The sequence below is a fragment of the Aythya ferina genome (assembly GCF_964211825.1).
Source record: "Aythya ferina genome assembly, chromosome: 2".
Taxonomy (NCBI): Eukaryota; Metazoa; Chordata; class Aves; order Anseriformes; family Anatidae; genus Aythya; species Aythya ferina.
In genome coordinates, this window is record NC_140297.1 from 58,009,287 (window position 1) to 58,033,296 (window position 24,010).

Below are 24,010 nucleotides of genomic sequence, written 5' to 3' on the forward strand. Positions count from 1 at the left end.
GAAGCCTCTCCGACAGCTGGGGTGGACCCAGCTGCTCCCCTCCGGCTGCGCCTCAGCTCAAAATGCCTGCCTGAGGGGGGTGGGACTGCCCCCAGATATTTGTCTGGCTGGGTTTCACTTGGCTTGTGGGGTAACCGGACTCCTGTAGGAAGGTCAGGCCTGGTTTCACAGCATCCCACAATGGTTGAGGTAGGAAGGTCCCTATCTCTGAAGATAATTTGGTCCAACCCCCCTGCTCAAGCAGGGTCACCCAGAGCACGTTACACAGGATCGCATCCAGGCAGGTTTTGGATATCTCCCAAGAAGAAGACTCCGCAGCCTCTCTAGGCAGGAAATTTCTACATTAGCTGATTAAAGACTGTAGGATTTAAAACGTCACAGGATAAATCCATCCTGAAGTTTTGCCCTGATCATAGTTATTTATAGTTGTATTTGTAGTCCACAGTTACAAACTTATTTTGTACGCTTGTCAAGTTTTTATTTCTGGCTACTGCACAGAATATTATAAAATAATGGAGAAGATAATGAAAAACAAACAAACAAAACAAACCAAACCAAAACAAAAAAACACAAAAAGACTGTAGGATCTGTGGTGTGAGAATATGCATGCCTCTTAGCACATCATGATCTGGCAGGGCAGACATATTTCCCTGTCTCATTTAACTGAGGACGGATTTTGGTCCTGTGGCTGTTCGCTGAGGAGCATAACTGGATGTGGCTTGAGGAATGGCCATCCTCAGCTCATGTCACCAGCCCTTCACTGTATGGCTTACTTCAAGTACGTGTTTAAGAGAACCGTTCTGTGTGGCAGTTGTTTATAGAGAGCAGTCTTGCTGAATTTGTCTCCATTAAGGGCACAGAATCTCTTTGCCACTGCCTGCCAATATCCAGAGCATGAAGGAGAAGAGACTAATGAGGAAATAGGCCGACATACAGGAAAGGATTCAGGCCAAACCCCAGTCATTGATCGGTGATGATTCAGATGGGAGTACAACTGCTGACAAGGCACTTCTCCGAAATTCCCTAATTCACTTAATGCCAAATCAGATTTGCAGAATTAAATAGGTTAGGAATAAATTCCAGAAGCTGTAGAATAATGGAGAGTTCAAGACTTACCGTACTGATGTGCTTTCCACTCAGAGTGTAGTTAAGGTAGTAGCAGAGCCAGACTCTTACCACCGAACAATAAAACTCAGATTAAACAGTGGTCAAGAAATTGTTACATCTGAAGATACATATCAGAGGCATTTACTATGGAAAAAATGTTGTCTCCTGAAAAAAGGTTCTTATCTTAAAAGTATGTTGATACTAAAGGAAGGTTTCAGATACTTAATTCTTAAGATCTTTTCTACTTCTTTACTTACTTTCACAGTCACATTTTCCTAAGAAAAAAAAAAAAAAAAAAAAAAGAAAAGAAACTGCAAAGAAAATTTATGGAAGAGAGTGCAATTACTGATGCAGGAACATGAACAGGCCATCCTCAAAATATTTTAGGATATTTAAGGTTCTCCAGACAAATTTTGAAATAAATCATGTGTTTTAGATGCCTAAATGCCTTTAAGATTCTACCAATTGGTTCTTTATGCAACACATATGCTTATATTTTTTCCACATATGGTTATTTTACTCAGATAAATTTAAGATATATTTGTATGTAAATTATGAAGGACTTTGAATATATTGTTTCTTCTTATCTGGAAGAACTTTAATTCCATACAGTATGTAAATGTATCTATTTTTCTTCCATAGGATAGAAAATACCAATGGCATCAGAAGTTCAGTGTCTTAATGTAATAGAAAGATGGATCTGTTGCACTCTTAAACAGAATTACCTAGAGAATGCGAAGACAGTGGCAGAAAGAAAAATTACATTTTACTATCTTGAAAGCTGACTAAAATAATGTTTTCTCCCACTTTACTATGCACAAGACTTAGAAGAGACTTTGATTTGCTCAGCCGTAGCAAAATATTATGGAGCTGATATATGGAATCATAGTTTTCTTTGTAGAAAGACTGAACATAACCTTCAGGACTCATGGTAGTTTAACCTGTGTATTAAAACAGCACTCATCTTAGTCTTAAATACTGCAGCATAAGCTTATGTCTGCTATCCATACAGGGAGAAATGTATGTGTATATGAACAATGCTTGATTTATTCACAGATAAGCAAACAGTCATATTTAGGTTGGCTACTCTCATATGTTATTTACCAAAAAAATATATGTGGTCCTTTGTTTTGTTTGGATATTTGGCTGCAATCACTGAAATATTAGGTGTTGTATGCTCAAGTGCACTTAGATGGCATAACACTGATTTCTGTGTGTACAGGTAACATTAACTGTTTACTATTTCAATATATTTTTTATTTTCTGCCAGTAGCAGCCAAGGCATTCATTCTCATGAGCTATGTTTGACCTGGAAGCTAAGAAGCAAGAAGTAAGGTGAAAGACACCACCACTAGTACTCTGCTTAAAAGCATGCCCTTTTCAATTTATGTTGGCAGGCACTTGAGTGGAAGAGTGATTTCAACTCCACTCTGAAGACACGTTGTATAGGTACATAAGATACGCTCAGTTATAACATCTAACTCCAGCTTGATCTTCACAGGACTGTTTCCTACACAATGAATGCATTCAGGCAACTTGTACGTTATCACCCTGAATGATGATGATCGTCATCATGGTACCTTTACAACAGAAACATGGAATCTACACATCCATAACTCAGCACGCAGAGCGTAAGATATTTTTTTCAGGTGCTATATTCATCCTTTCAACTCATGTAGTCACAGAAAAACACAATCTTCTGTAGCCGGCATTTCTGCAGGCTGCCTAAGATTTGTATGAAGCCATGTATTTTGCATGCCCCTTATTTCTTGATGTGATTGTTTTGCTTGTGAGGCAGCCAGAAGAGTACGTATTTATCATCTAAGTTGCTTCACTCCTGTATTACTCAAATTCTTTCTGTCATCATGTAAAGGCACTTAGACAAGAGCTCTGAGTACCCAGCACCACTGAAAACCAGTCCTGTGCTAGACTTCTGCACAGACTGGAGTTTCTTACAAACTACAACAACAACAACAACAAAGTTTTACTGAATTTCACTTTTCCAGTTTAAGGACAGAAAGCACAGCTCCACTAAGTGGCAGCACTATGCATTATTATTGCCAGCTTCGTAGAATTATTTTTACATTTGTGAAAGATTTAATATAAACTGAGGCTCATGCGGCAATAAGAAGTCTCATTTTTGCTCCTAGTATTTGATTTCATCATTTTCCAGGAGAGATGAATAGCCTTGCACTAGGAAGATCTTAGAATAACCTTTCCAAATACTTTCACAGGTTCATATTTTGCAGAAATTTCCATTTGAATATGAGCTTTATATAAGTTATAATAACATTCATTTACCAGTTGGAAAACACATAATACTGGTCCCTCAACATATTGGGTGCTCCTCAGCTCACTTTCACTGCTTCTCTGCAGTGCCAAGTCAGTCCTGGAGACTAATTCATCTTTCACAAATAAGGTAGGCTTCATATTTTACAAAATCCAGGATGCAACACTGCTTATTTTATATCTGTGTCCAGAGCATAAAGATAAACTCTCTCAGTTTGTACATTAGAAGAGCTAAAATATGTATTTGAAGCACAGTTATGATGTTTGAAAGCCATGCTGTGTGCTCTGTGTACCGTGGTACTAGGGGTGAAATTCTAAGGTCCCAGTTCTGTTAATCAATGCTTGAATCATTAAAGCTGTTAACTTACAGGCCAAAAGCAGGGAACTTTATGTTCAATTGCCAGTTATGCCAAAGCTGTCAGTAAATGCATTATCCTTGCAAATGGAGAGTATAATTTTATACAGTAATCTGTATTACTAATTCCAGTAATTCCTAAAAACTCACTTGCAGATTTAATACTGAGAAATACCTTGGAGGTACCAGAGTCAGATCACAGCTCGTAACGAAGATCCTAAGCAGATTCCAGTGCTGCCCCAGCCACATTCCTGAAAAGCTGTTATCTAAATATGATGGCTCCATGAGGCATACAGCTACATATACTGCTTTGTCTACAGGCTGAGGCATATTAAGTGCTGCAAACAGAAAAATATGAGCATGAGCAATTTATTTTTGCATGCTATTTTAATTCTGGAAAAGCAGCGTTAGGAAATCTCGCCTAACAATAGTTCTTCAACTACTGGCTGTTGAAACTGACTGAATAGACTTTTCAGCATCACACTACAGAGCATTTACACCATTTTCCATTACAACTGATTGATTTTGTAACTGGGAAAGAAAATAACCCAAACAGTCTTTTATTTTCATACTGAAAATTTTTAAAGGTAAAGGTATGTCCCTGCAGCATATTACTTTTCACAAAAGAAAACACGAGGCACCTCAGTATTACTCTTGTTTATCACCGACACAGAAAACTGGTGCACTCAGCGACACGTTTTTCTTATATCATGGAAATTTATTACATGGAATCCGACATTCAGGCAGCAATTCCAGAAAAAAAAAAAAACAACACATTGTTAGGTGCGGGTTTTGTGTTCCCTGGTGCTTTCTGTTCTACTCGGCCTGGAAGAGGTAGGGTGGCTCTGTGGGGAGGAGCTTCAGCTACAGTAGGCTTATGGCAGGATAAATCTGCTTTGCACCAAAGCCTAATATAAATAAGAATTGGGGCTCCTGTTTCAGACAGAATAATATATTTATTTATTTATTATTATTTTTTTTTTTTCTCCAGTACTTAATTCCAAGAGGGTAGGAACTAAACAAACAGAACCACACACTTCATTTTGATATCCCCATGAAAGGTATTTTCAGGAAGAATCAATTTTGAGGGCTACCAGAATTAAATTAAAGCAATAATAAGACAGAGTGTAGCTTTGCAGCTCAAGAAGGATTTATGATTAGAGGAGACGCAGCGGATCCTTTGTGGCTTTGTTCTCCATTGTTCTCCAGAAATGACAGCTATTGTCCAATCTGTCCTCTTATACAAGAATGAATGTCAGGCTACAAACTGATTTATTGTCTACTTTAGCAAAAAAAAAAAACAAACTATGATTTTGTTACCACAGAGCGGGAAGGGACTATTATTGATTTGTAACATCCTATAGGTTTACAGAGTTTTGTTGGCATGCCAGAAGGGCATCTGCTGTAGGTATGGAGGCTTCAGGTGGACTCAGCTGTGTCATTTAGCAAAAATTCAGTAACATGTATCATAAAACGGGTTCTCATAAGAGACATAGTTCCAGCCACGTAAGTGGGCCACTGTTGAAGAAACCGACACCTCTGGAGTACCCTAATGATCAGTAGTAGCTCATCATGTCACTGCTTTTTAGTAGATGTTGCTTTTTTCTTCCTTTATTTGTGAAAAATTGAGAGAAATGTAGCTTAGTATTTTAAGTACCTTCTCCCCCCATTCCCTCCTCACACGCCTGCAAGAACACACAGTCGGGTCTTCAGTAAGGGTTGTCTTCAATATGACGTGCTTACCATTTTCATTGGAGTGCCTTCTGCTGGTGATTATTTTTTTCTTGTAAAACAGTTGCTCGCGTTTGATACTGATGAAACAGTTGCTTGCATTTGAAATGCTTTCCTGCAGTTCTTTTTCTACCAGTATCCCTCGTGAGGCACCATTTATGTAAGAAAACAGGTATGGTCAGCAAGGTGTCTGCTGACTGGATATCTGAGGTGTGCTAATCTGTCCTGGAATGTGCTAATGAAACATGCCTGAGATATTACAGTGACGAGCAGCAAGGAGATGGGTGTGACATCCTGAGAATGCCAGAGCATCTGCTACTTACTTGCTGTCAACACTTAATGCAGACCTAGCATATGCTATTAGGAAATCATCTTTGCACTTGCATTTCATACCTGCAATGCAGTAATTAGACTCTGGAAGTGAGGTATGTACCTCTTTGTCCCTGTTTGCCCAGAGGTTTTTCGTAACGAGGAATAAGCTCATATGCTTTCAAGGCAGAGCTGGTCTTAGGGTAGTCTAGGAGAGCACACAGGTTATGCACACTTACATGGAGAACCTCAGGTTTTAGACGTACCTAGGAAATTGAACAAAAGCCATGGAAAGGTCTAAATGCAATGGTTGGAAAGGATAAGATCCTGCCCTGGCAGAGGAAGAGCAACTCCGTAAGTCAGTGGACTTCAACCAGTGCCAGTATCCCCCCACTCCAGTGAAATGCATCCTCTACAAAAGAAATTGTTTGCAATAGACAGTCCACACAGTGCCATAACAAAGTGATTTTATTGACATTCCTCTATAGTGATATGGTTGAATAGAAAGCACAGCCTGAATATCATGTGACATTTTTCTGTCAATATAAGCAAAGTCAGTCCAATAATGAGGACCATTCCTGCCATTGACTTGGTGTAGTCTTTAACAAAAACATAACAGACATTTCTGTTAGAGAAATTGGAAGCTGCAGGGAATTTGTCTAATGGTACAATATTTACTATACCTAGTATCTACCATCTACAGGCACCTGTTTTGCTACTAGAACAAAGGAACTACATGACTCACTAGAGAGAAAGTAACAAACCAATCTGTTGGACCTTGTGATAACTGGAAAACCTATCCCAGATTTAGTATATTGCAGACAGTATTTTTTTTTTAAATAACAAACACTGAGGTACAGCAAGTATTATAATAAAAAAGCACCGCATTTATTGTAGAAAGATCTGTTGGTCTGCGTTTGACTGAAAGTGTTCAATCTTGACTGGGAAGCCCTACTAATACTACTGTGGAGACAGGGCAAATAATTTTTATTTCAACAGAAATGAAACATATTTCCAGTCAAATTCATACTGCTGGAATTCAACAGACTACCACAAGATTAGGATGAGGTTAGCTCCTTCACTGTGAGTAGGTATTTTAGTTTATTTCCTAATTGGTTTCCAAATTCATTATCTGACTGTTTTGAGCTAGAGGTATGTCAACTCCCTGTTGCAGTGAGACTAGAACAACAAAACACAAAACCAACTTCCTCCCCTTGGTTGTCCCTCAGATTAGAACACGAACTCAAACCTTAGCTACAGTTAATCAAAAAGTTCATGGGCACTTGAGCAAACTGGGTGAAAAATGTCCTCTGTGTCAGACCTGTACAAAACTCCTGATTTCTCTGGTAGATGGAGCTTGGATCACTTACTTCTTGCCTTGTCATAGCCACGGATCTCCCTAGAACATAAAAGTCAAGTTCTGAATACGCACAACCACACGATCGAAGCCGAGTGCTCATGTCACGCACTGCAGACCCGAGTGACGTTTGTAAGGTTTAGACCTGACGCAGTCAACAGGAAGGTATGGATGTGTTTGTACTGGATCAAATCCTGCATAGCACGTGTGCTTGAACAGTCAGTGTGACTACTTCAAGGTGGAAGACCTAAAAAATACCCATTTTCATTCTCTTATCTTCAGCTTAATGCCCAAATAGCATCAGGATTTAATCAACAGCAATATTCCTTTTGTTCCTTCTACCATGAATACCATCACAACAATCTCTGAGAAAAATAACAGCTCCCTGAAGCCAAACGTACAAATTACCAATATTAATTGCTCCTATCAAAGACTGCGATTCAGGAAAGCTGTCAGATTGCCTATTCCCTTTTAAAATCCACTGATGTTGGTGTCATATCTTTACCTAGCCAACTCTGTGTGTAAATGTAACGGAGGTGAAGGAGACGAGCAGATTGCTTTGAATGCTCATTGCTCACATATTTCACCGCAAGTCTGCCCTATGGAAAATGTTAAAGTCTTTCCTGGGAGAAAACAATGAAAACAGAAATTCTGTCATTAACAGTCCACATGTTACATATGCAAATACAGACCTGGAGAGAGCACAAATATGAGTCACAATGCTTGGATTGGAAGGTGAACAAGGAAGGCTATATGCCTTGCATATGCAGTAATAACAACAAAGTCAATTAATTACCTAATGGGCAGGTTAAAGAACAGGGCAGGGGAGGCAGGTTCCTCCCGGCGCCTGTTAGCATCGTTCTCTCTCTCGCTGACTCCAACATTGCAGTGCCACCTGCGTGCACAGCTTCCCCTTCATTCCAGGCTGGGGCCGGATTCAGCCCCCGGTGTGAGCACAATGGATGGAAGAATGCACAGTGAGGTGGCGAGCCGCATATCCCGGGAGTGATGTCAGTGCTTGAAAACTTACCGGGGCAGGGAGTTTGGGAAGAGAGGGATAGAACCGGGATGGTACAACACGAGAAAGGCAGGGAGTAGCATGGCATTTTCTTCCTCTTTATGAAATAACTGGCTGTCTTCCTCTATTCCTGGTGTTAGATCCAAAATAACCTGCAAGGCCATCTCTGTGATCTTGTTACTTTAATGTCATCAGACACCTACGAAAAGAACCTTTAAAAATTACTCCTAGCTTGTGTGCTTGAAAGAAAGCTTTGGGCCAAGGATTTTGATGGGAAGTAGCTAGCTATGCTGTATGTTTCCTAGGGCAGGAATGGACAAGCTGCTCGAGATGGCATTTGCCAGATGTGGCGATTCATGCCACCCCATCTGGCCCTCAGTGTGTGGTGAGTGCCAGAGCATGTCATGAAGAAGAATTTCAGGAGAAAGCCTTTGTTCTTTCAGTCAGTGGGTTTTGATGCCGTCTCTGAAATACAAATATCTTTTATTAAGCTACAAAAAATAGTTTCACTTCTTCTTAACAAAATAAAGTTTTTAAATACTTTAAAAATTTAACTATACAGCATTGTAAAGATTGGATTTTTTTTTTTATTTTTTATTTTTTAAATTTTTTTAATATATATTTTTACTGCTTTTAACTGTGCTAATGAGACAGCTCTTGATTCACTATTTTCTTTGGCCAAACAGGGACCAACCACTTGGATACTTCTCTGTCTGTTCTTCTAGGGTTGGAAGACATCCAACACTTGACATAGTGCAGATACCTTTGTAACATTACCATTACCGGGAATAAAGCAGGAACCATACACCAGTCACTGGTGTATGGGGGCCTGGTGGTGAAGAGGCAGAAATTATGTACACTAGAAGATTTGGTTCGGTCTCTCATGGTCTGACTCACACTGATGTAGCTCATGTGCTCATGACAGATGTTCTCAGAAAAAAAGATTTCTGTCTACTGTGCAGTGGGGCTGGCTGGACAAGTAGAATAGATGCCCGAGAGCTGGTTTGTGGAAACAACAAGCATCTTTTTTGGTGTCTGGTATAATGAAGCTGGCCTGTAGTCAAGGCCTCTGTACACAACTCTAATACGAGTACTCAGTATGAATAGCAACACATACTATAAAATAGGTCCTCGGTAAAAGCCATACGATTAATTGCTATAAAAGTGGCTGAAATGTTACAGAAATAGAATGAATAGGCCAATTTAGATATCCCAGATATTCTATATATCATTAATAAAAGCTACTGCATCTGCTTAAACACATATTTTTTTGGGTCCATCACTTTCAGATAGTTACTGAACTAAGAATCAAAGCAGGAGAATGATCTAAAATGCAGGATGAAGTTTTTAAAGTGCAATGAGTTTCCGTATAGCCACCATAAAAAAATAATAATAATAAAAAAAGGACTGGGGTCCTTTGGAGCTAAAACTTCTGGGAATAAGACATCAGACATTGAACTGATCTCCTGATTTACAGTTTTCTGAATCACAGCTAACACACAACAGCAACAACCCCCACGGAGGTGCGGTATTTCATGTGAGCTGCTAGACAGTATGATATTACCTTCTCACTTACCTTCACTCACCCTTTACATGTCTCTCACTTCCTATTTCATGGATCCTTTAATGTGTTTGGCATCAGAAGGAAAGATACTTCTCACTTCCTTTTCCCAGTTAAGACAAACACTTTCAATCTGAGATTAGTCTTGGAAAACAAGGGCAGCAAAGATTAATAAGTAGAACACAATCAGAGCAGTGAGGCTGACTGCAATAACCACAGCAAACGCCGTCCAAAGACAAGCCTACTGCTGTTACTGCTGTTTTCCTTTTGTTCCCTGGTTTCAGAGTTGGAATGCGAAGTACATCAAATTGAAGAGGGTTGTGCCTGAAGTGATACGAGATCCATCTTAAGTTTAGTGGTACCTAACATGGCTGGAGGGCCTCTGGGCTTACGCTAGGAGGAAGTACAAGAAATTTTTCACAGTATGAGAGTTACAGCCCCCTTCATCCCTGACAAGCACCCCCATTCACTGCAGCTTCTCATTCCATAGACCCTAGACTAAAACCTTCTGTCTGCAGCCACTCTTGAGGTTATGGAGATTTGCACTGAACAAGAAAAGAAAAATGACACAACCGAAAACCGCCACCAGCAACCATAGATTAGCCCAATCTGACAAAAAATAAATGGCTTCTGACACAGGGGATGGGATTGTCTAGACTTCTCGTTTGGAAAGAAGCGTTTTAAACATCAGAAAACAAAGATCTGTTAAACAGAATCCACGGGTATTCGTAAGATTAGAACATTCTTCTTATTTCCCCTTTGCCTTGTCATATACAATACTAAGGTAAGGGAGCCTTGTCTTTATGCTACATAATAAGAGATCCTTCTTTAGAGTGCACAGCCTTGTGCTTCTTGTGTGGTAAACATAACAATAGAGATGCCCCTCCCAATATCTCTGAAGCGCAAGTTCTCTCCAGTACTGGCAAGGAACAATCGTAACAATCGCTGTTATGCTTTGCATTGCATTACAGGTTTTTTGTTTTTGTTTTTGTTTAGTTTTTGAAGGTCTTATCTGCACCATGTATCTGGGCCAGTTCCAGCTGATGCAACTGATGTGGATCATGAGTTCGTATATAAAAAATTCAGTTTTGTTCATAGGTGTCTCTCAGATGGACAATATGTACAGGGAAAACAAGGATGGATGAAGATGTATTTGACCAGCTCCTAGTACTGGATTCAACTGTTAAGAAGTAAGATGGGCTGTGGATTGATTTAGTAGATGTGGGCATATAAAAGCTTGGAATGCTTGATGAGTTTTTTTTTTTTATTTTTTAATCAACGTAGGTGGAAGTAAACATTTATTAACATTTGGTCAAGTGTAGTGTAACTTGCATTTGTATTTTCATTGTTATTAATGGAGGTATGTAGAGATATACAGAAACCTTGAGACAGTTGTTTTTCTATTGCATACAGACTAGCAGTCCATTGGAAACAGGATGAAAGCATGAAGGTTAGATCTTAGAGGGTGGCAGTTCTTCATGCACAGCTTTTGTCAATCTTGATTTTTTTTTTGTTTTGTTTTCAAAAATAAAAACATGGGAAACCAAGATCAAATGATGTTGGAGAGGAAAGATGACATCAACAGCCAGAGAAACACCAGAAGTGCCTGAACCCCCTCATTCAAGTCCAAAGGTGCTAGTTTCTTCAACAGCTGTCAACAGCTTTTCATACAGCATAGAATATGAGGGGTAAGGTGGAAGATCCAAACGGTTGAAACACGTGTGTGCCCTGCAAAAGGAAAATATGCTACATGTTAAGTTCATTCTAAATAAATACTTGAGGAAACAAGAATTGAGAAAACAAGTTCCTATTGAGACTCAAGACATTCAAGTTCACTCAAGAGAGATCAAAGAAGTTCTAATATTAAAGTAAAACTCTTTAATTCCCCTAAAGTCTGAGGTACTGAAATGCATGTGCACATACACATGGATATTTCAAAAAGAAGATACAAGCAAACTATAACATAACATCATTCCCTGCTACCCCTGCATTAGATGGTGCAGCGATCTGCAGGGATCTTCACGGAGGAAAATGCTGGAGGTCACTGAGGAGCTGGGATTAGGCCCTGACAGTGCCTAAAACTCTACCATAATTTTGGTTGCCTCGAATTTCTCCCCAGCTACCCCCAAAAAAATGCAACTCAGCTGTACATCCAACACGAGCAGCTAGTAAGTTTTGCGCTAGCCAACAGGCATAATATGATGGATGATACTGACAGAATGTGCTTATAATGAGGCAGGGCTGACTGGTAAAAGGCCATTCAGCTAACTGAAGAAGAAAGGTTGCTAAAAAATGTTCCCTTAAGTCAGCTGCTGGCCATCTGCTGTAAGCCTGGCCTTTAAATGTTATTTATTTGCAGTAGCCAAGGCAAAAGCAAAATATTTTGTGCAGAGCAAGCTGCCAACATGATGACCCTCTCTTCTCCCAGTTCTGTCGTTATATTTACCCCCAGTTGGCAGCACCTTCAAAAGAAACCATGGAATGGGCCCCATGCGTGCCTCCACCTTGCTGCAGCTTTACTGGTAGCAGCAATTAGACCCAGATGCAGGCTGCAGTTCACCGTGTGAGGTGCTATACAAATGTGAGGCAAAGAAACTGTCCCTGCCCCAACAGTTCATCCATTTCCACTGACAGAAAAATGCAGAGCTCATTCATCAAACAGGAAGGGCACACTTTCATTAAAATTGCTGCATTTTTTTTCAGTCTGCCTTGAGTTTTACACGATGCTGGAAATCATTCTGTTCCCTCTTGCTCCCTCTGATAAATTTGAATTGACAAAACCCCGCGTATGGAAACGTAGCGTTGGTGTCTAATAACATCTAAGCTTCTGGTATGTTTAGAAGCAGTGAAGTTGTTTTACTTCTAGCTTTTCTATCTCATACCCTGGTACAATGTCATTTCTTCCACAGTGAAGCACAAAAGCTATACTGGAGAAACTATGTGAAACCCTGCTAGTCATCTCTTAGGCCACCCACAAAGTGGGAAAAATGATGCTGGTAAATGGGCTGGCCTGAGACTTGCAGATTCAGAGGGAGAGTTTTATCAGGCACTGATGGTGAATCATTAAAAACAATCGGGCAACTGAAATAGCCAGAGGCACGTAATCTTCACCGCATCACACAACTTCAATTAGGAGAGCTTTTACTATCTTTTCTTTTTTTTCCCTCCTGAATGAAGATTTGTTAGCTGGTTGTTCCCAGAGAGAGTGTACAATAAACACAGAATTTGCACAAATGAGCTGGGAACACGCAAGAGCTAGCAAAAAATGAACATTAATAAAGCCATTATTTAATATAGTCCTTGAAATTAAACATGGCAGATCATGTGTATTATCCACGAGCGCTGTTTATTTATCTCAGCAATCTTTGGCAGCCTAAGTTGTTTCTACAATTCATTGCCAATACATATCAACCACTGGGAGTTAATTAACTGAAGGCTTCTTGCAGTCCATTCAGGACATGTTTACCGTGGGTAGGAGAGCGCCATTCAGAGCATTGGCCTTGAGGTGCTCGGCTGCCTGGCTCCCGAACTGGAAGCTGTACAGTCACGATTGCTCAGGATGGCAGCTGTGCTGTTGCCCATTCCCTACGCCTGAAGTGGTGTCTCTGCGTGGTACGTGGTACCTAGCTGAATGAGACCAAACCATCTCAGGTTTTGTTGTCCTGCACCTTACTATGTGCAGCAGACATATCCACAGCCACTGACTGATGTTTACTTTCTTGTAGGCATTTGTCTCGACTGATCCATCTCATTTCATATCATTTAAGGAAGCCTTGAAATGCTGTTGACTTTTAGTCATTGACCTCGTCAAACTCAGAAAAAAATCCATTCCTTCTCCTGTGACAGGGTTTACCGAAGTGGGCTCTTCTATAGCAGGGCTCAAGGAATTTACTGTGGAAAGAAACTATTACAAAGACAGGAAGAAAATGCTACTGTGTCTAGAAGAAACACTAAAGCATTTTGCCAAGCAACACACTTGTATTCCCCAGTTCAACAACTTTATACAAAAAAATCTGTTCATTCCAAAAAGCCCCATCAAATCAAGAAATAAAATTTATTTTCAGGAGTACTATGCAGGTTAGGTTTACACTTTATCTATTTAAGGTTCAAGACACAATATATTGCTGGCTGAAGGACAAAACCTGAGTTCAAAATCTTTTCTATGAAACTAACGTAGATCCACTGCAACTCCAATTATACCAGTGAAGCCCACTCAATCTTACAAGATAATTATGTGCAAAATTATCTGGAATATACTCGGTAATGGGCCTAACTGGTTCTTTGCTGCAAAGGCAAGAGATGGTGTCTACTTCCTTAACTGAACAACATATTCTGCCTTAGCTGAAATAAAAGAGGGGGCTGATCAGGACCACTTCTTCTCCTTCTCTCCTCAGCATTACTGTGCATAGCCTTTGCCTCTTGCAACTGAAAGCTGAAACCTTTATTTTCCGAACAGGACTGAAGACAAATGGCTCGGTCTCTATTCCATTATATCACATGCTGTGTGATACTGCAGGGGCAATGAAGAGGAAAGGGCATTTTCCACAATATTCAGTGTTGTGCCTTGTCCTCCAAGGGGACAAGTTCTTCTTGGATGGTTTTGATTTCCTACTGCTGATCCCAGTGGCAGTGACTACAGTAAGCATAATTCAGGGGACACTTGCTGTTTTCTAGCACTGGGCTTGCAACACATATCTCGGGGTGAAAACATTACATCAACAATGCAAGAAACAGTCACTGCAATGAGAGAAGTCTTTCTTCCCTTAATTAAGCCCCCATCCATGTAAGCCTGCTGACATTTGAGAGGGTGTTCATGGAGTGAGAGGTCTGGAATAAGAGTTGATTGGTGAGAGCTTTTATGGAAAGGATTCTGGCTGCTCTAGAAAAAATGCAAGATCGTCATGCAAACCAATTCTGACCCCCATATGCCCTCATCCTCCAGTAAGTAAAGCAGTAAATGGATCACTTAGAATTTTGTTCTTCCTGGCAGTCTGTCTTTATTGCTCAACGCAGTTTTGGTGGTCTGATCTTTAATCTCTCTCACTGTTCACAGTGCTATGCTATTTCTTTCTGTTTAAGAATTCTCTCTAAAAATCACTTGTATATTTTTTAAGCTTTCTACATTTTTCTGTTGTTACTTCCTTTAACCCGCAAGATGACAAGAGTGCACAGGCAGTAAGAGTGCACAGAACTCCCTCCTATCTGATTTATAGCTTGAGCCTACCAACTAAAGTCTGCAAGACGTGCATGGCGAGTGACATGACCATGTCTGTCAGGCAGAAACCAGGCATTTCTCCCTTTTCACCTTGCTTTCTTTAGTTGACCCTGCAAACCCCTCTTTGATCAACCTCAGGACCCACAGGTATTGTCTGTTACTCCTTTTGTCTGTAAGAAAGAACACATATGCTGTCTGAGAACCACTGCTCAATAGACAGACGTCGACTTGTAGATGGTATTTCTTTTGCGTGTGAGAAAAAAAGAGGAAAGAGAAGAAGAATGGGAGATAAGGAAGATAGAAGAGAGCACAACACACACATTCAGTCCACTGGGAAAGGAGGAACAAAGGAGAACAAAGTTCTTTGTAGTCACACACAATCTTTTTTTAATTGCTACATGGGATTCTGGGGTGATTAAATAGTTGATTATCTAATGGAGAGGGACAGAACTGTCTTACAAAAGATCAGATCTTTACTAGCACTAGTAACCTTTATCATACATAACCCGCAGACAGTATGCTGGTAATACCACCCTGCTGAATGAAAATCTCTTTTGATGAAAGGGTAGTTACAACTTGGCAGTGATGGGGAAAGTGGCCTCATTGCGTCAAATGTGATTATATAAATCACTGGGATACATTCTGAGGTCCCTGCTTAATTGACACACAAACAGAAATAACCTTGGAGCTCACATGAGCTTTGGCCAGGTGGGGAGCACAACCAGAAGATGGGGCAGTGGCATTTGTAGGCTGAACACTTCGCAGGCTGAGATTTTAAGAAGAGGAAGCTGTTGCCTCCAACAGCTACATGTATAGTAGAAAGCACTGCTGATTCTTTGCATAGGTGTGTTTCGGTCAGGAGTTCTGCTACCACAACATCAGATGAAGCTATGTTGTTCCTACTTGAAAGCCACTGTCTGTTCAGTAAGGTTGTGGAGGGAACAAAGAAAAGACTTTGCAAAACCACTGCTAAAACTGGTTCAGTGTTGAATATCTACATAACCCAGGAAGAAAAGGCTTCCTGCTTCAGAAGAGGGTGTAGCTGGAAGAATTCTCCATTCATCCCTACTCAATCCACAGAGAGCAGAAAGCCAAGTCAGCTAAAAGAATTAAAGTAACTCCTATTACATTAAAGTAACTCCTATTTAAGGAGAAAGTTTTTCGCATTAAATAGGGAAAGTAAAAGCCAGCCTTGAAGAACGAGGGCTTGAACCTGTTATCTATTCAGTGTTATTTCACCTGATATACTCCATCCGTTTGGAAGAAACCACACTGCACATTTACACCAACAGAACAGTAAATCTGGCATTCTCTTTGGAGCCTGCTGTAGGGTTATCATCTGGAGGTCTGGGATTACAGTGGCAATCTTTCTACTGCGTGTGGATTCCAAGTAAATACAGACAGGGATAATGTGTCTGCTACCAACACTCTCTATAAATAAACTGCTGGTGTGATCTAGCTTATTTGACTTAAATGAGCATATTATAATGCTGTTACCTGTTTCTGTAGGAGAAGAATTGGTACTGATAAACAAGCGCACCAGTAAACTTAGAATGGAATTAATGGATTCTCAACCTTCCTGAAAAAAAGTCTTGTTTATCCACGGTGCTTTCTAGGTGCTTTGCATTAGTGGTTATTCTTTGAAAAGTATTGCATTTCTGCGATTTACAGCTTCTGGGCGTGCCGCATCTCTGCTGCTACTTCAAGAGTAATGGCTGTCGTAAGTATTACCACATCTTTGCTCACTATAAGCAAACAGCAGTTGCATACTCCATTGCCAAAGTGCAAGAACAAGACTTAAGGCAGAGTTGCCTAACTACTTCAGCCATCTGGAGCAGGAGTGAGAGGATACAGGAGGAGTCCTGGGCTTTTCTTATGCAGTTAGAAGTTACCTCAATACTTTGCAAGACACCTGAAGACCCAAGGGCCAGAATAACCTCTCCCCAGGGACCCACCATCTACCTGGATGGCAGGAAAGCCAAATGCATCAGCTTTTTGCAAGCTTCACTAACACCTCTCACAGCACTGCATGTATGGGGGCAGGGCCTAAGAACTAAGGGGAGTAATTAAGAGGTGCAATCTGTATCCGATCACATGTATGACCAAATCTGATGATTGCTAAGACACACGAGAGAGCTGTTCTTTTCCCTAGGACTTTGAAAATGTGGAACAAGGTAACTCTTGCTGTAAAATTGTAGGAATTGTTAGAAGTAGAAGGGAATTTGTTGTGGGTTATTTTAAACAGCTAACATTGCACTCATATTATATCACAGGGGCCAAAGGCCTAAAGGATATGACATATGACTTTTTTTAGCCTCTAAATCTAAGTAAATATGTAAGTAAATCTAAATAAACATGAGCAAACCATAATCGGGCATTTAAAAAAAGTTTAAAATAACATTTGTTTAGTTGCCTGACTAAGGATTTAGAAAGCCTCCAGGTTTAGTCTGTGTGTTTTATGTATTTCTTAACACTGTGTATACTTGGCAGCACCCCATAATTTTATAAAAATACAGGTAGTAATTCACAGCGATCAAGCTGTGTTTATTCCCGTGAGCAAGCGTTGTTTCTCTTTCCCCTGGCTAAAATGAACGCAGGGCTCTGAGACTTCTAAAAGGTGCTAATAACTTTCACCTGGAAAAGAGGCCTCTTTCAGGGAGAGCAACAAGTTCAGTGATCAGCAGACAAACACAAAGCTGTTAATGTGAATATCTCGAGGCCAACTGAATCTAGGTCATAAGTAATGCCTAGGTTCACAAAAAAAGTTAAGCAGAGCAGAAAGAGGCCAATTACCTTTTCAGAACTTGTTGGGTCAGCCCAGGGCATTTTCTGTGCACGCGCCAAGGTCCACCCTCCCCGCTTGCCCCTTCCCATTGTGGGGAGTGCAGAGAGCTTATGCTGAAATGCTGTGCAGTCTGTGAGCTCCAATTGCTGCCTGCCTATGGGCAGGAATGCTTCTGGTCAGCTCCAAAACTGTTACACAGAACCAGCCTATATATCTATGCTGCAAAAGGAAGATCGGGCCTATGCACAGCAAACTGCAGCTCTCAGGCTTTCTTTCCACATTGCTGGCTGAAGCTCAGAGGGCATGAGTCATCTCACTGACCTTACACGTTTCCATCTGTTTTTAAATCTCATTGCCTACACCTAGCTTTCCTCTAGGCTCTAGGTCTCTCTATGGTCTCTGTAGAGTCTTCATGGTCAATGGAAATAAATCAGAATGTACCAGGTGTGATTCAGTCAAGCTATCTTAAAAGCCTGTGTTAAGGTGAGATGAATCATGCCTTAAACACACTTCCTTCCCTTTTCCTGACTTTAGAGGGAGTCCATCTAAGATGTTATCTCAGAATGTCTGCTGATGCAGTGCCCTTGGTCCAGCTCCTGCACGTCCCCACTGCATAAACATGGGAAGGTTTGGACTTAAGACAGTGAGCAGACTCAGACTTCTCCTCTCCAGAGAACTCTGGAGGTCTTCTCAAGTCCATCCTCACAGTCTGATTCTGTGTAAATAATATGGATGGCAAGCGACTAGAAAACGGGGTCAGACCCACAGTTAATGGACTGCCTGAATATATCTGCAAGTCTGTGAGAACAGATTCTTGTTGCGCGCCATGAAAGTAGTTAGCCTCCTTTGGACTGCAGCTGAAGTCAAATGATAAGAGCCCAAGGGACTCTCTGAAAATGCCTTCTGACCTGGATGGTCTGCAGCCTTTCTGCAAAAGACTTGCCCTGATTCTAGCCAACCCTGGCCAGCAGAGTCACCAGAGGAAACTGCGAATGTAGGCTGGTAAGCTGCAAAACATATCTGGGGGGTTTCAGGGTCTCCTTTGGCTTCCAGTTCATTTCCAGGAGAATAATTTAAATGTGAATAGACACTCTTGGAGTGCTGCAAGAAAGCATCCTTTGGAGGGCAAATGTTTGGTAAAAAGCTCACTCAGCAAATTAATCTCAGAGATGAAAAGTGTTCTGTAACCTCAATGGGGTAGAGTCTTAGGAAACTGTATGGACATTTGAGAAAAGGTGACTCACTTCAAGGGGGGGAAGGATGGGTGCTGGTCATGGATAAAGTGCTGGAGCAGAACTCAAAGCTCAATGCTATTGCTGGCTGTGCCACAGCTCTTGGGTAGCCTTAGTAAGTAAGACCACCTGGTTCCTTTGGTGCCCTGGTTCCTTTGTACTTAAAAAGGAAGATGACCTCTCCTTTGGGAAGTACCGTGAAGTCTGTTGGCCCTGTATGACATTATGGCTCATTTGCTTATAGTTCAGGCTGGCTGAACTCGATGTAACATATTGAGTATTACTACCACACAGTCTGAAGCCCCTCCACTAAGCTTCCTCGTGATGAAAAAGTGGAACCATCAGAGCAAATGAAGGGATTACGCTTAGGTCTCTGGCCAAAAATCAGAGGTGCATTCTGGCTTTCATGGCTCTGTAACTTCCTAAGTATTTTTACTAGTATTTTGCAAGTAAAGGGAACAGAATCAGCTGACAAGCTCCTGGTGTTCTGGATCTAATACAGAATCAAAATAAAAGAACTAGGTTTAGATATATGGAAAGCTTTACCTTAACCTTTTCCCAGGGTTCAAAGTAGTTTAAATTGAGACTTGAAATCAAAAACAAACAAACAAACAAAACAAAAGAAAACAGCAAAAGAGAAACACTTTTCTCTGAATGTAATTACAGAAAAACATGGTAATTGTTTCTTTGCTGTTTTAAGATGTCCTTACCATATTCACTGTCTTTGACTGGCAGAGAGATATAGCTAAGTACAGACTCATCTTTCTCACAGCACTTCTGTTCTTGTATCCTAGTCAGGACATACCTTGGGAGGGAGGTTATTTTTCCCCATTTCTCTATACAGAAGCGACGAAGTCCGTTGCTCCCTCGGAGAGCTGCAAAGCCCTCGTATGGCACACTTGATGTTCCAGTGACAAACTGCAACAACCGGAGTCTCTGCTCATTGTTAAATCTCTCTACTGCTGCCCAGAACCACCGTATTACTATGTGGCCATCATGGTAACCTAAACCAAGAAGCAAGAGAGAGAAATTAAATTCACACCCTTTACTATAACAATGAAATATGTTCTCACAAGCATGGAGCGGTAGATCTCCTACGAAAAGATCCTGACCTAACAATATATTTTTTTCTTGATGAGTGGTAGGTCATAGCCCCCCACCTTGTCCTGGCTCTGGATACTATAATATAACTAACTCATTTGAAATCCAAAAATTGAAATATGTACATCAGCTTCTGACAAATCCCTTGGCAAGAACTGGGGCTGCCTGCATGAGATATAAAAGGCCACTTGTGCTATGCCACACAGTTTGAGTCCTGACGACTTGACAATTTCTGGTTCCCAAATGTGTTCTCTTCTGGACTGCAATAGTGTCCAACATATGGAGGGGAGCTTGGGGCTGCAAGCTCTTCCCTGGCAAACCTCCCACCTGAGGGGCTCTGTGCTTTGGTTTGTGCTAGGGAAAGCCAGCATAAACCCAGGCTAAATCTCTTTCAATAGCTAAACTGAAAAAAAGGAGGAGGAGAATAACTTGGAGGACCAGCTGCACTTGTAGTTAACTGAGTATTTCAAGGTAACACAAAGGTTGGGCAGTCAGCAGCAAAGACCTAAGCCTTGTATTTCAGGGAAGGATACATAAACCTCAGGGGCTTTCCTTCTGAAATGCAGAACTCATGGATTTCACATTTATCCATCATCCAAGGAAGCCTGAATAAATCATGCTCAGCAAAAGCAGGCCAAGTATTAGAGGATAAGGGAAAAAATCCAACTTGACATAGATAGGTTGAGGGAATGGTTAAGCAAGACCTGTATTTTGAAGAAGTGTAATTGGGAACAGTGGAATTCAATTCTTGAGCCTCCTTCCCTGCTAAAGCCAAGAGGACTTGTGATACTACTTCACAAGGAGGCCAGGAGTTCATTCACAGTCATCTGAGTGAATAACTTTTAGACATAACGCTGCAAAACCTTTTCAGTCCCTAACAGTCAAAACTCCTGTTAAATCAGCAGGAAGCAAGAGTGGGTAAAATCTGGACAGAAGATGCAGAAGCAATTTCAGTATTATTACATCTATCAATTCAGATCTGAGGTCTTACTTATTTTTTCTCATGAGTTATTCTTCACAAAAAAAGTTCTAAACAGAACAGGCCATTTCCCTCAGGAGGGGCAGAAGGAAAAAAACGGACCAAGTCTTCCATGTTTTAGACTGAATACATTCAAAATATTAGTAAGCAGCAGCAGGCAGTTTACCTCCACGATATTCTGTGTTGTTACGCCAGTCATTGAGATCTATTTCTGCAGTGCCAGCTATAACCAGCTCCAGTTCTCTGGCATCAAAAACAGAGACAAGCCTGGAGTCTACAACCTGGAACAAAAAACACTTGTAAGCACAGTTTCAGACTGGAAATAAAGCAGATGCAATGCCTCGTAAACCTAGGGCTCTGATGGCCAGCTCTTTCACTGCTGGCCATTGAAGTCTGTATGCTGACAGCTAACTTCCACTCCTCTGCTGACAAATCTCTGCTCTTCTTCAGCGAGTCTGCTGATGTTTCCATCTGCAAACAATGACAATACATACAATTTGACCTGAATGAGAGAATGCAAGTAGCAGTACATAGTTTGTGCAGAAAATTCTTCATTGTTACCACTGATTCTGATGAGTGATTTTGATGGTCAAATTACTAGATTAGTAACCTGGACAATTTGTTTGGCATTCACATTTGTTTACAGTTGTGTACAGAGGCCTTAGGTCTTCATCCACTGAAGATGCAGCAGAGGTTCATCTTCTTCATTAGGTTAAACCAAAAGCTATGACAGTCTGAAGTATTCACAGGGTGAAAAAGCTAGTGAAACGTCTGGACTGTAAACTGTATGCAGTCACTTTGCCAATCCCTTTCCACAGGACAGGGCTGACAAAGTCTGTGCAGCTACAAAACCATCCTCACTGGCCACCACTCCCATGACTGCTCAGAGCAACCAATTATCAGTACTGTTCTGTGTGATCAGTACCTGCTGCTCTGTTTTCCAGGGTTCCTAGTCTTTCCGTTTATTTCTCTCTGTGAGATATCCCTCAGATTCTACCCACAGAATACAGCTGCCAGGGCAAGATGGATGGTTGAATGTGATTAATAAGGGGCACCAAAGCGTGACTACATGGATGGCTTAGCAAAGCCGTGGGTTTTCATCCAGTCCTGGACAGTCCTTGTAGCAGCTCTGCCACAAGGATGTTCTCAGCTCCAGTTTTTCCACAGAGATAAGTTAGCAAAATCCAGGGACAATGGAGCACCATCCGAGAATACTAGCAAGATATGTGGCTGACTGAATCCCAGGAATAAATTTACTGCAACGAGTCCATAAAGATGTAGTATGTCCCACCAGCTCCTCACTCAAGTGTACAATTCTTCCCATTTGTCTTTTTTTTTTTCACAGCCGGGTACAACCAAGTTTGCACACCACTCTGGTCATTGTTACTTACTTCGTAGAAGCCACGGACCAGGGCCTCTGTTTGCTGAACCACTCCTCGTTCCACTCGCCACTTAACCATTCTCTCGATGTACTCCTTTTTGTTCTTTTCTGTCACTGCTGTATTTGCCCCTCCAGATTTCAACTCTCTCTCTGTCACCTAGGGAACAAAGATGAATAGTAGGGTAACAATGTATGGATCACGTTGTGTTTCAAAGTTAAGGGTACTTTGAAAACGTAAGTGAAAAATAAAAAAGACATATTTCTAGTTCTGTCCTCCTGGTCTCTTGCCCATGTGTAGTAGAAAGAAAAGGGATAATGAGGGGAACCCACCTCCACCTCACAACCTTTCCTACAGAACCTACAGAGATTCAAAACCTTTGATTTACTACACATATATTTAGCAAAGTGGGAAATTTCAAGAGGCTACATACAGCTTTCTGATCTCTGTTCCTCCCTCAGCCCTAGCCCTAGCCTTATTCCCAGCTGAAGCTGGAATAATATGTAGGTTACTCTATACTGTACCAGCAAAGATTGATTCTGAGAGCACCATCCATAAGCCATGAGCAATGTGCCAGTCTGGCCATTTTTTTTCATCTCCTCCTCTCCTGCTTGCTCCCAAGAGTTGCAGAGAGGGTACTCTAACAGAGAGATAACCATGCCAGTTTTCTACTTGCTGCAAGTTACCCAAGCACTAGTACAGCAACAATGGGATGGGGGCAATCCCAGTATTGGAACAGGCACTGTTTTGCCAACTGGAAGGGGTATCAGCTTATGACAGACTCTCTTCAGCAAAAAACATTAACCTTGGACCTAATTAAGGTGTGTGTAGTAAAGGTGTTTACTCAGAAATGCCAAAAGCCAAGAAAATTCTCACCAAATTAATACTTCTATTACACTGCCCAACATTGGACAGTAACCTGCACAGAGGACAAATACAGTCATCGTGGCATTCATAGTTTTGTATCAGCCACCCAAACCTGAGAGTTATAAGCTATCCGGGGGTAAGAAAATGTCAATCAGTATGTAATGTAAATATTTTTTTTAGCCAGATCCACAGAATTTCATTGCATTTCAATGGTTAATTTAGTTGGCTTGGGTTACTAAGGCTTGAGATTGAGAAGTGATTTAAGGAATCAATCTAGATTCTACTCAGCAAGCACACAACTCTTCTTGTATGTGACAGAAAATAATGTTTATCTTGTAATTATTTTCACATTCAATCTAGTGGATTTAAGGAAGAATGTTTTGCTCTCCTCTTCAGTTTTCTGCTCCTATAGCAATGATGTCTAGTACAGACAGCAAATGAGCTGCATGAATACATATTCATTATTTGTATTATTTATATTATTATCTACTTATTAGCCCAACAGGCAGCACACAGACGATGTTTAGTATTTATGTCACTTTGCTTGAGGGACATGTAGAAAAAATATGAATTATGGAAACACTCAGTGAGTCATCTAATCTGTAGCTTTGTTGGGAAACTGCAAGAACAAGTAAGGTTGGATGTAATGAGTTAGGAATTCTTAGCTGGTTCAGGTCAAATTCCCAAATGTAAATCACTACAACACCATTACACAAGCAGAGCTG

General features: G+C 40.9%; 1 protein-coding gene across 9 annotated transcripts in view; it reads right to left on the reverse strand.

Annotated features, from left to right (window-relative positions):
• Positions 1–6,241: 6,241 nt before the first annotated feature.
• The window catches only part of HECW1 (HECT, C2 and WW domain containing E3 ubiquitin protein ligase 1), a 264,423-nt gene continuing 246,654 nt past the window's right edge, over positions 6,242–24,010 (reverse strand). For all 9 annotated transcript variants that reach the window (XM_084508692.1, XM_084508699.1, XM_084508697.1 and 6 more), the window contains 4 exons: positions 22,431–22,577; positions 21,206–21,320; positions 19,765–19,963; positions 6,242–11,455 (listed from right to left, as the gene is read on the reverse strand). In XM_084508692.1, the coding sequence (XP_084364818.1) occupies positions 11,344–11,455; positions 19,765–19,963; positions 21,206–21,320; positions 22,431–22,577 (573 nt within the window). In that variant the 3' untranslated portion in view covers positions 6,242–11,343. The remainder of the gene's footprint in view (positions 11,456–19,764; positions 19,964–21,205; positions 21,321–22,430; positions 22,578–24,010) is intronic.